The sequence below is a fragment of the Branchiostoma floridae genome, chromosome 19, assembly GCF_000003815.2.
Source record: "Branchiostoma floridae strain S238N-H82 chromosome 19, Bfl_VNyyK, whole genome shotgun sequence".
NCBI lineage: Eukaryota > Metazoa > Chordata > Leptocardii > Amphioxiformes > Branchiostomatidae > Branchiostoma > Branchiostoma floridae.
Genome location: NC_049997.1, coordinates 9075875 through 9087978, shown reverse-complemented (window position 1 = coordinate 9087978; position 12104 = coordinate 9075875). Strand labels below are relative to the sequence as shown.

At 40.9% G+C, this 12104-nt stretch overlaps 2 protein-coding genes across 3 annotated transcripts in view; one reads left to right on the top strand and one right to left on the bottom strand.

The window, feature by feature from the left end:
• The first annotated feature begins 1626 nt into the window (after positions 1 to 1626).
• LOC118406435 lies at positions 1627 to 6092 on the top strand. Its single transcript, XM_035806489.1, has 6 exons — positions 1627 to 1795; positions 2268 to 2354; positions 2686 to 2856; positions 3246 to 3326; positions 4163 to 4258; positions 4775 to 6092. The coding sequence occupies exons 2-6, from the start codon at positions 2320 to 2322 to the stop codon at positions 5007 to 5009; spliced, it is 618 nt and encodes a 205-aa protein (XP_035662382.1). The 5' UTR covers positions 1627 to 1795; positions 2268 to 2319; the 3' UTR covers positions 5010 to 6092.
• Positions 6093 to 6101: 9 nt separating this feature from the next.
• LOC118406431 (alpha-2,8-sialyltransferase 8B-like) overlaps positions 6102 to 12104 on the bottom strand; it is a 9210-nt gene continuing 3207 nt past the window's right edge. The window contains exons 2-5 of one of the 2 annotated variants that reach the window (XM_035806482.1): positions 10818 to 10886; positions 8422 to 8653; positions 7110 to 7369; positions 6102 to 6467 (exon numbers count right to left, since the gene is read on the bottom strand). In XM_035806482.1, the coding sequence (XP_035662375.1) occupies positions 6212 to 6467; positions 7110 to 7369; positions 8422 to 8653; positions 10818 to 10886 (817 nt within the window). In that variant the 3' untranslated portion in view covers positions 6102 to 6211. The remainder of the gene's footprint in view (positions 6468 to 7109; positions 7370 to 8421; positions 8654 to 10817; positions 10887 to 12104) is intronic. The other variant, XM_035806483.1, reaches the window with a different exon arrangement.

Genomic DNA, 12104 nt, shown 5'->3' with positions numbered 1-12104 from the left:
CGACGCTTGGATGGGAAATATGAATGACATCCACAAGGGAATCTACTTTGGACGGTTTTCAGGGGGAAAAACAGAGCATGGTACACATATACCAGATAGATTTTTCTTGTTTTTTCACTTGATAATAAGTACAACCGCGTAAAAATATTCCTTGACAAAAATGTAACCTTACATGTCACATGACAAAAAGGTCAAGGTGTGACTACAATGTATAACGTTTATTTTTTGACAGATTCAGTATCGTGCCCTTTATCTCAAAAGTACTTACACTTAGTCTAGTACTTCCCAATGACAGCTGGATTTGAACTCCCCTATCCCTACACAACTATCACAATCAGACCAAGTTTAGGGAGGAGGTCTCCCATCATCTGAGGAACCGCCAATAACTGTGCAGTACCGCTTGCTAAAGGTGGGGTCACACATGCGTATATATATCCAAGTCCGTTTTAGGTGCGTATGAAGCTCTTAGTCTCTACCAGGCTCCACAAGTCTCGGGGAAAATAGTACAAATTGGACAAATATAGATACATAACATGCCAGATGAGTTAGCTGACCGAGAAGTATGGTTAGCGACCAAGCTAACTCGTCTGACTTGTTACCTGTTTACGTTTGTCCAATTTCTAGTATTTTTCCAACGACCTGTTCGGCCTGGTGGAGGCAAATACTCCCATGCGCGCCTCATACGGACTCAAATATATACGCAGGTGTGACCCCACCTTAACCAAATGTAGCCTTCTTCCAGTACAGAGCCACTCAGTTATGGAACAATCTCCCAAGTTGAAACACAAACAGCTACCACATTATCCTCCTTCAAAGCCAAAGCCTGGTTCTCTCTCGGAGATCCATTCTCTGTTGCTTTTAAATTTAAATGTCAGCTATTGTCACTACCTCATTATAGAAGAACTTTATTGCGCAACGATCGTACACGGTACAATGTATGGCAAAAAAAAAGAGAAGAAGAAACAAACTTATCATCCTAATTACTACAACAAGTATCAAACTTAGTACATATGCAGATTATGAATATAGAATGAAATTGGCATCCTAATTTCTAGAACAATAAGAGCTAGCTTAAATCATTGATATTGTATTACAATCCGAGTGGGGCTAATTATGAGTTTCGGCATTGTTCTTATGACAAAGCAGTCTTTTATATATTTACCTATTATATGTGACTTTAGCGTGTACAGATTGTATACATGTAATAAATGATGTTAGTGATTGTATATAATATGTAACATGTACTTTTCCTCCCAGAGAAAAAGAAGCCCTTGGCAAAGAAACCAAAGAAGCCCTTGGCAATAGCCCCTGGCTAGTTGGACAACACTGGCTATGTAAACAGCTGAACAAATAAATAAATAAATAAACAAACAAATGTAGCCTCCTTCGTAAGCTTCCAGTGAGCGGGCTGGCTTATATTTCATGAGGGGGGGGGGCTAGTTTCAAAGTTGGCTAATCTTCTCTAATGCCGGGAAAAGGAGTTTGCCATTCGCGTTAAAGGGAGATTCCTAGAGAAAGGTAGTTTGCCGTGGAAGGAGTTTCGCCTCGAGGAGGAGAGAACCATAGCCAACTTGAAACTGACTCACCAGCCAAGTCTTGCCCCACTCGAAGTCTTCTAAGGAGGCTAAACCAAAGAAGCCTGGTATTGATTGGTCCTGGTTCAGATCGATGGCAGAAGCTGGGCTGTGATTGGCCAAGCGCTCTTACTGTGATAATTGCCCGCGAATTTAAAAGACCCCGCGTCAGTTGTCTGCTGGGACCGTCATCCTAGGACCCTACGCCAGCACTGTGTACGGTAAGCTTGGGCTCTACAGCTTTCTATTAAAACTTAAAATTCATTCGCCAGCAATGTTGATTTTATAAAGGATTTTTCATATGGCATTGCCTACTTAATACACAAATGTACTGTTTCATGTATCGATTAAAGATTGAGAATAAGATTCTCTAGCGACAAAAATACACACCTTCTCTCTCCAATACTCTTAGTTTAGGTCTGAAAATCTTATACATGCTTACAGTTCCGTGTAAGATGTCTAGGGATTTTTTTATCATGGATAGCACGTATATTTCTGCTTTGTAAGTAGAGTTCGGTAAGCACTAGTAGGCTCCGTTAACGTTGTATTGGCGCTTTTTTCAATAGCCTTAGCTAAATATCCGTTCGTCCTTTATTTCACATGGCGTACACTACATGCATCTTGTTGCTTGTGTTGTATTAGAAATGCATGTACAGTGCTGGCACATACCTATATTACACGACTTTCTTGCAGGTTTCATCACATCTGGTGTGTAACCGACTACTAGCAAATCCCCTTTATAGCCATGGATGAATCAGAGAACACTGCGCCTACAAAGCCGTAAGTTAATTCTTTACTTTCTATGTATTTTCAAGCACACATCCTGGATTCCATATATCTATCTGATTCTTTCAGATACTGCATTATAATAATATAAGCTTTTGAAAGCTAGATAGGCCAAAGTTCGCTGTGTGAAAGAATGAAACAAACAATATAGAGATGTATACGTGAAGATATACACAAATAATGCCCACGGCTATTTTTTTACGCATCATTGTGTCTTGTGCTAAATATTTTTACTCTATTGTTTTTTCGCTCCCACCAATTCAAACAAACAAGCATAAAATTCGACCTGTTAACAATTTAATTCTTTCCCCTATTCACAACACAGGTTTGAATACTGTCATAAAAGGAATCGGCCTTGTTCCAAGCCGAAGGGCCACCCCAGCAGATGTGACTCGAAGCGGCCATTGGAGCATCGGCATCAGTTCTGGCTGAACAGCGCTAAGCATCAGAAACAACAAGAACAGGAAAAGGACAACAATGTGGCACTCGAGAACACGTAAGTAAACAGATATTGGGCTGTGTCCAATCTCGCACTTTCTCCCTGTTTGACAGAAAGTTCTAACAATAACATTAGGCATGACAGAGACCATTTAGACAAATACATAGCAATAGATAGTAATGTTATGAAAAACGCATTTACTTTTTACTGGTATAGATTACACTGTCAGTTAACTGATGATATTAAATAACTAATAAATCAATTGTTTTAATGTTGACAAAACGTTTTATTGTATTGACTTTCGTCTCTTCCATGTATCCAAATCTACCTTTGCATAGTTTGTCAAACAATGGAAATTATGGAAAGCATCCGAAATACACATCCCTTGTCTGAGACATTTCTGACGGGCCATTCATGTAGGTCTTTAATTGTTGTTTTTTCTACAGACAACATTCAGATGTTCCAGAAACGCCAGCCAAAGAGTCCATTGCTCCAGCCAAACATCAAAATACCACAGTTACAAGGACGTAAGTTGCTTATATCTTGCCTGAGTATCATCCTCAGGTGTGAGGTGTGAGATGGACCAGGTGTGAAATGGAGCCAGTTGAGTGTCGCGTAGTGATCCGGTTTTTGTATTTGAAAGGGCGCACACCAAAGGAGACTTTTGATGAAATGAAAGAAACTTATGGTGATGATGCCCCATCATATGACCTTGTAAAACGCTGGCATCCTGAATTCAAACATGGCCGGAAGTCTGTGGAAACAGCTCCCAGACCTGGTCGTTCCTCTTCTGCCATTGATGAGGCATCTGTTGTCCTACAAAAACGGTGTCCAGAGCTGCATCAAACGATGGGAGAAATGCATGACTCTGGATGGTTCCCATGAAGAAAAAGACTAATAACTGTGCCAAGTTTCATTAATCTCCTGCTATGGGAAATGAGTCAGAGTTATTACTTATTGAACGCCCCTCGTAGTTCACTGAAGTTTATTCTGGTGTTAAATTGATATTGCCAACGGGTTGAACCATATACAGTAATAGTTCACTGAAGTTTCTTTTGGTGTTCAATTAATATTGCTAACCATATACAGCGGAAGCGTCTTTACTTTTTACTAACTTCTATTTGACTACACAATGTAGAACAGGTGCATTGTACTGCCAGTATTGATATACTAGTAGTGACAACTCTTTGAATAGCGGCGAAAGTCAACACGTTCTATTGTATTAATTTCCGTCTCTTCATTGCACACAAATCTACCTTTGCATTGTTTGTAAAACAATGGATATTATAGAAAGCATCCGAAATACACATCCCTTGTCTGCGATAAACCATTCATGTAAGTCTTTAATTATTTTTTTCCTCAGACAACAGTCTTTAGAGCCAGGTGTGACACAAACGCCAGTCAAGGAGTCCATTGTTCCAACCAAACATCAAAAGACCACAGTGACGATTGCAAGGACGTAAGTTGCTTATTTTTGCTTAATATTCCACAAACCGATTCGCGTATTGAAGTCCTTTTGATGTTAAATTGTTAACCATGTATATATTGAGAAAAAATTCCATTGCGATTCTTTTTCATAGTGAGTTCTCTGACTATATAGATTTGATTTGTCAAACTTTCATTGTCTAAGACTCAAGAAGAAGTTTACTACAATCTCAGAATATAATTATAAGCAGGTGTGTGGTTCGGCGAATAATATGACATAGTTTTTTTTGTGTAAATTCAAAGAGGGATAAATGTGCCGCAGCCTAACCATATTTCTGATGTGCCAGTACAATGTATGTCATATATACATGTCCATATATAAGTTTAGACATATCATGTACATGTACATGTAGTTCAATTTGCAGCTGTCGTGACTTAAAACTGGATGTCATCGCAACAAAGATGCCAATCGTAACAGTTAGTCAAAATTAGGCAATAGCCAGACGACCACAACAAAATGTCATTATAAGTAACTCAAATTTCCTTTTAGGAAAACGCGTCCGAAGAAATCGGCGCGGTCTAAAAACAGCTTGCCCAGTCAGGCTACGGCGATAGCTCCTTGGATGTATACCGAGCGTTACAAAACCAAACAGAAGAGGGAATACGAAGAGCTTCTGGAGAGAAAGAAGGATTTGGAGACGGAGGTGAGAAGACTAGAGACTAAGGTGGGACGGGAGACAGGAGTCGGCATGGTGGCAGCAGGTTTCCATAAGAACGGCCTGTGAACGAGAGCAGCTAAAGGCAGAGCGAGAGGAGCTGCGTATCCAAGGCGAAGTACTGAAGGCAAAGCACAAGTTGTCAGCAGAGCATTGCCGCGTGTGTCACTCATTGTCATCTAGCTGAAGTACATCGATATCAATCATTTGTCATAGTGTGTACTGTGTAGTCAAACATGCACAAGAGACAAACTTTAAGTACATACATACATCATCGACCAGCGGTCGGAACCAGGCAAGTACAGATTTCAACCAACTTTAAGTACCAAGAGCAGAACGGGAGGAACTAAAGGCAGAGCGGGAGGAGCTTCGTATCCAAGGCGAAGTACTGAAGGCAAAGCACAAGTGGGCAGCAAAGCGTTGTCGTGTGTGTCACTCATTGTCATCTAGCTGAAGTACATCAATCATTTGTCCTAGTGTGTAGTCAAACATGTACAAGAGACAAACTTTAGATAAGGACCAAAAGCAGAACGGGAGTAGCTAAAGGCAGAATAAAAGGAGCTGCTCATCCAAGGCGAAGTACTGAAGGCAAAGCACAAGGTCAAGGGGTCAGCATAGCGTTGCCGCGGGTGTCACACATTGTCTGAAGCATATAAAGTATTTGTCGTAGTGTATATCATCAGTCACTGGGTTCTGCATCTATAGTCTGGAAAGTCCTATAGCTGCATTCAGTCTTTCTTCATCCTTTTCGTAGTGTATATACTAAGTAGTTTGTATACGAAGGGTTTAGTCTGAGTGTTTTTGAAGCGACTCCTGTTATTACCTGTCTGCTCCGGTGTGAAAAGTAGACAATAGTGTCGTCCGCATATATAGCCACCTTACATGACTGTACACATTTAGGCAGGTCGTTGATGTACACAATGAAAAGGAGGGGTCCAAAAATGAACCCCTGGGGAACACCGCAAGTGTTTTAAAAATTGTGCGCAACAAGGACAGCTAACAATGATTTGAGCAACGTGGGATCTTTCACATGCATACAAAGAAAGACAATAAAAGCTATCTGAATTGTCTAACCGTTAACAAAACACGTCTGATTACTTGAGTATCTTTAGTATGATTGTGAAAAATAATTACGATATATTGTAAGTACGCTGTTACATCGACATTTGTTTGCTGTGATAGACTAACGACTTTGGTAAGCTCCCAAAGAACCATTACATTATGTACGTATGATTTCAGCTGTTGATTTCTACCCATTTTAGGGAATAGAATCATTCACATTTGTCAGAAACTAACCGAACGGCCCCGTTGTTGTGAAGCTCTGTAAGAAAGTTATATTCAATATTGAAATCGTGCGTACTTCCGTGATTAACGGGAATATGATCATAGTAATGATAAAACAGCGTCCTGTTGCGCATGTCCGTGGCGAACGGGTAGAAGCCGTACAGGGTGATGACGTCACAGAACGTCGTTCCCAGGATGTAGGCGATGAGCCCGGATGTTGGAGACAGCGTTGTGCGTAGCATGCTGGGTAGGCAAAGTAGTGAAGAGATAGAATTAATAAACATAAATGGAACTTCAACTCTCAAAATTTCAACGCATGCCATTACACTAGTACCGCCACACGAAACAAAAATACATGAATTTTAAGTGATTTAAAGAGCAATTCAGCATCTGCAATCCGAGAGGTATTCGAGATGTCGACTATCTTGAAAAGATAACAACGCCACAGTGATACTTTACAATGAGATGAACACAAATTGGATTTTCTTGTCGAACAAGACTATAGATTTAATAACCATAAATATCACTATATACATGTACATTATTCAAACAACTGTCACAATTTCACCAAGCTTTTACCACCTAAGTGATCACCAAAAGACTATATTTCTACTAAAAGCACAAAATCCCACCATCAACAGAACGTGGGACAGTTCATTAACCACTGTCTTCAAAGAAGAAGTCAAACCCGACAATAGTATTCATTGTATCATATACATGTAGTTGATAAGACATTGATTTTATGTATCACACTATCTAGTTCGCTTAGTCCTTGAGACGGTATTATGTAATTAGCCTTCGGGCATGGTTTTGTGCAAATAAACATAATTAATATCATATGCTTTTCCACAAGTATATTTTCTTCTTTATCTTAGCGTGTCTTACCGAGATATTTTTGCTTGCACACTGTCTAAAGAGTACGTTACTGAGACGTTCATGCCGCTCTGTGCCAGACTGTTGTCCAGAGCTCGAAGACCCTCCTTGACTTCATCTGTCAATCCTTTAAAGTAGCTGATGACTCCATGATTTACAGTCGATAAACTTTCCATAACTTCTTCCCGTGTGGTGGTGTTTGAAAGTTTCTTCGAGAGGTCTTTGGCGAGGGTCCAATTGACGGAAGTCATGTTTGTCCTTGTTCCCACGTCCTGTAAAAGAAAATTTATGGATGTCGATGAATATGTCTTATCCAAGTAATACAATACACCAAACAGCAGATACTCGTCAATGAGCTACTGGAAAGAAGGCGGACGAAGGGCTGGGTACCGGTACGGTGTACCAGTATATAACCGATTTTTTTTCCTTTTTGGACCGGTCCAGAAAAACCGGACCTGAAAAGATTCATTGGACCGGGTGTTGGACCGATTAGTAATGAACAGATTATACCGTCAATACGGCGGTAGGCTTTCACGTGTTTTGGGGCTTATTGGTCCAAGAAAACAGCAACGGCGAAGTAGAGGAGAGTTGATAGCTATTTCTATCAAGTTTCTACAGTCAATATTGGTCTAACTTAACAGAGGCAGTTAGCGTTGTTCACTTGAAGATATGATACTCCACCAAACAGATTCTTTTGTAGCGAAATGGATCATTGTTTTGAGTATTACCCATTCACAGACAATTAGGTCCAGGTTCAGGTCCACACCTGGACCTGATCCTCTGGACCTGGACTGGACCTGGACCTGAATTTTCTGTACCGGTAGTCCGGTACCCACCCCTAGGAGGAGGGATGAGATCCAAAATGGCGCCGCTGTTCAAACTCGTCGGAAGTGTAGATCACAAACAGTGTCTTGGTGATGAGATTGTATCGTTTGGCCGTGCGGGTATTAAAGGGGATTTGGAAAGCAGGGATAGCAACAATCTCGACCGGCCAGCAAGAAAAAAGGCTGGACAAACAGAAACTGCGACTCCAAAGTGAGAAAATACACCGTTGGGAGTCGTCACTAGGCATATTTATACATTAAAATGTATGTTTGATGATATGTTAATGGCCCACTTCCTTCGGTGAATACGTATACGGTGCCATAATTCATGGTCGGTCGCTACGCTCGGTCGTTCTTTTGGTGGTTATAGGAGCCTACCATGTATTAAGGCACCGTAAACACCTCAGGGCGGGTCATTTAAACAGCTATATGAACCATACAACAACGCAGATAGCACTACGTCGTAGTCACGTGACTGAAATCATCCAAGAGAATTTTACCTTCTCATAGTTCTTGACGGGCGCCATGTTGATTCTGATGACGTAATCATGACTGTCGATCTCGTTCCCACAGCTGCTGTTGAGGAGAATCCCGCCATTGCCGACGATTGCGCATGTGCGGTAGTGAAGCACCGGTGTTCTCGTGACGCACTTTCTTATTCCTTTACATCTTGACATGTCCGAGATATAGACGAAATTTGTCGATGTGTCGAAATGTTGCATGGTCATTTTCCTGGGAGTCAATGTGAATAACACATTCACTATTCCTTTAAAAGGCACAATAGAGACCAACGTGTCATTTACGTGGTTACTAAGTATGTTTCTTCCCAAAGTAGTGTGGCATAGTGGTTATTGCTCTCCAGGACAGAAAGTCGCTTTATAGAATAAAAGAGGAACAACATTTTGTAGTAGAAGGGGGTTAATGACCCACCCCAAGGTGTATATGGTGTCATAACGCCTGGGTCTTCGCTATAACCACCAAATGAAACTACCGATGTGAGCGAAGCGAACGAGGCGGTTTTATGAGGTGGTTCTGGTTGGCTCTGCTTGCACGTACATGGCTATACTGTGCAGACAACAGACAAACAGTACAACAGCCAACGTCAAGGTGCATGAATATTTAATGCCATGATTAGTCATCCTCCTATGCCCGGTCCCAACGGCACAGACTATAGTATGGTTTATTTCTTCTTCATCACTTTACACGGTACAGAATGGCAGGGCCATGGCCCTGAATTGCACTGTCGTGTTACATTTATCAAAATCGAAGACAGTTATTAAAAACAATGTTCGTACATCAGCGAATATTGCACGTTAGCGAATATTGCACATAGTATTTACATATATTGCACACAGTTGCTTAACAGTGACAAATTTGGCTAAAAATACAACAAATTTGATTACGAAGGTGATGGGTAGTTAGTCAAAGTTCGCTTATAAAACAGATTGTCACATCTAGAGCGCAGATTCAGGTATTTACATGTTCAGCTTGCGCACCATGTAGGGTATAGCACTCGATCTGTATCTTTCCGTTCTACAATGAACAGTGTCGAGTTTGTGTGATGAACGAGTCACCCTGCCACTGATATCCACACGTGAGAGTGGTAGTAGGTGTCTGTACAGCTTCGACTGTTTAAGTGATTTGGCGAAGTTAACAGTTAAGTGTTCACGACGTGACTTGTGTGTAGGTAGGCCTGTTAGACTGCCTGTTAATGAGTTTTGACACGACTGCGTAGGAGAATGTGATTTGTCTGAAGAAGTAAGAGCATGTTTGACCATATTTGGAGGAATTATACGGTATTACGTGGCGGTGCTACGAATGACATTTTGTTTTGTCTGCAAGAGGCAGACTAATTTTGTCGGAAAAGAAGCTAACCTTTGGGGCTATAAGCTCGAGGTAGATACATGTAAATATTATGTCAAGTCTTAATGTAACCGGTAAAATATCATTTCCTTATATCGTGTCTTTCTTATACCCCCCCCCCCCCCTCACATTAGGCGCGATTCGATCGCACGACGAGTCTGCGATCTATAATTTACGAGGAGGCATGACCCTGATGCCGACCAAGAAATGGCAGAGTTCCCCCTTCCCGTCAGGGTCATGCCTCCTCGTAATGTAGAGCTCGCAGACTCGTCGTCCGATCGAATCGCGCCTAATGTGAGGGGGGCATAAAGAACTCTGCGCACGTAGCAGACACGTGCAAGCCCCCTCACATTTCTTTGATTGATGACAAAATATTCGAAATCTACTGAATGTGATAAATATTTTGTGCCAAGAAAAAAGCCCTTTGTGTGAGGCAAAAAATGCTACATTTCTTCTCTGTTGATATTGCATCTCACTATACCAGTCATGAATTTACCTTTTGTGTATTGTAAATAATATTCCTGAACACAATATTATTTATTATTTACTATTATAATACTTCTATATGATTTGCAAATTTTGTTTTGTGTTTATTCATTTGATCATTTGTAATATGAGTTCTATTCCATAAGTCTACTTCACATTATGATTTCAACTTATGTTATGTCTTTTTTTCGTTCAGTTTAATTATTAATAGATAATTCAATTATTTCTGCGACTTAGTTCTGGGGGAGGCCACATAGGCTTCTGCCCACCCCGCATGTACAATTATGTATATACATTTGTTTTCAAGCCATGTTGTTATTTGTGAATAAATAAAGAATAAAGAACGACTTGTAAGAGAATGTGGTACTTTGCCGACTCTTATATTGGACAGGGCTAACATTAGTACAGCCTAGCGGGATGTAGTCTGTGTAACACAAACTCCGCTGTCCAGGGCTCTAACTGGCCCCTCCCCGCGGAGGGGGCCGGCGGATGTTTGGCGGGCTGCTATAAGCGAGATTTAATCAGGCTAAGCGGGATGAAGACATACCTGAAGGCATCCTTGACAGTCAGGTTGTTCTTGTTGTTCACAAGACTGCGTAAGGATAGAGCTTTCGTTCTGTAAGTCATAAAACGTAAAATAGTCGGAAAGTTCATATGTCCATTTTGCCCAAATGAGATCGAAGACGGACTTCACTTTGTTCTGGATTGTTCTGGGTATAATGATAAACACACAGAGCTGTTCGCATTACTTTCTGCTTGCTATAAAGAATTTGCAACTCTCTGTCCGATAAATAAACTCAGCTACATTCTGGGAGGCGATAATCCTCACTGTGTACAAGTAAGTAAATATATTCACGAATGTTTATACCGTAGAACCAATAGTGTAAATGACATGCTATACACTATATATTGATTTATTCATACCTATGCATATCTGTGAGTTTAGTTGTACTGTAAGTAGCTGTTATACATGTAGACCTTACGAAAGTCGCTGTACTTTTGTCGTGTCAATGAAGATTACATGTATATCATTACGTTGCCAAAGCATTCTCCAATAGAATGGAGATGGCGGTCATCAGAATTAGTTTCTGGTTACAATTTGGTATTAACTCCTCAATTTTCCTCTTACGTTGTAACGTGTCATTTCCACTCAATTTTGTTTACTTTACTCCATTTGTTGTCGGCCGATTCATCTTTGTTATCATTGTGTAGCTCTTTTAAGCAAGTTTGAAAATAAATGTCTTTCAAACGCTGATTGATAGAATTAATCATTTGAGACATATTTGTCTTATGTTATAGAGGACAATGCCATACAACGTTTCCTATTGGACATCTGAAATTGTCTTCATTCATAGTTAGAGTATAAAAGACCTGCTTCTTCCAGATCACTTCAGTGTCACGGACGAAGGATAGTGGATTCTATCCGAAACGTCTGACCGTTTCAAAACCATATCCAGTTGCTTGAGTAGCTCCTTTTTGGCTCAGCGCCTTTAACTAAGGACACAACCCGCCGTACTGTCTACGTGCTGTCTACGTGCCAAAACTTGGGCAATCTTTTGGGATCCGTAAGTGGTAAGTACCGCCTCCGTACGAACTCGAGACTACGACGGATTTTGGAACACATAGACACGCCGTAGAACTTTACGTGCAGGCAAAACTTTGTGTGCCATCGGGCTGCGGATTCGCCCCCCGTACGTGCCTGTACGGGCGACCCCCCTGTTCAGTAGCGCTTGTACGGACAGAGTGCTTACATCGTAAGAGAGCCATAAGTGAGCCTCATCATGTATCATTAGGGGCTCAGAGTGAGTTTGACTTTCTATCCGAATGTTACGAC

Excerpts from the sequence above, each read along its gene's own strand:
- LOC118406435 (XM_035806489.1), top strand. The coding sequence starts at position 2,320 with ATGGATGAATCAGAGAACACTGCGCCTACAAAGCC. Across the intron at positions 2,355-2,685 it reads AACACTGCGCCTACAAAGCC|GTTTGAATACTGTCATAAAA; the intron begins GTAAGTTAATTC and ends TTCACAACACAG. Across the intron at positions 2,857-3,245 it reads AATGTGGCACTCGAGAACAC|ACAACATTCAGATGTTCCAG; the intron begins GTAAGTAAACAG and ends TTTTTTCTACAG.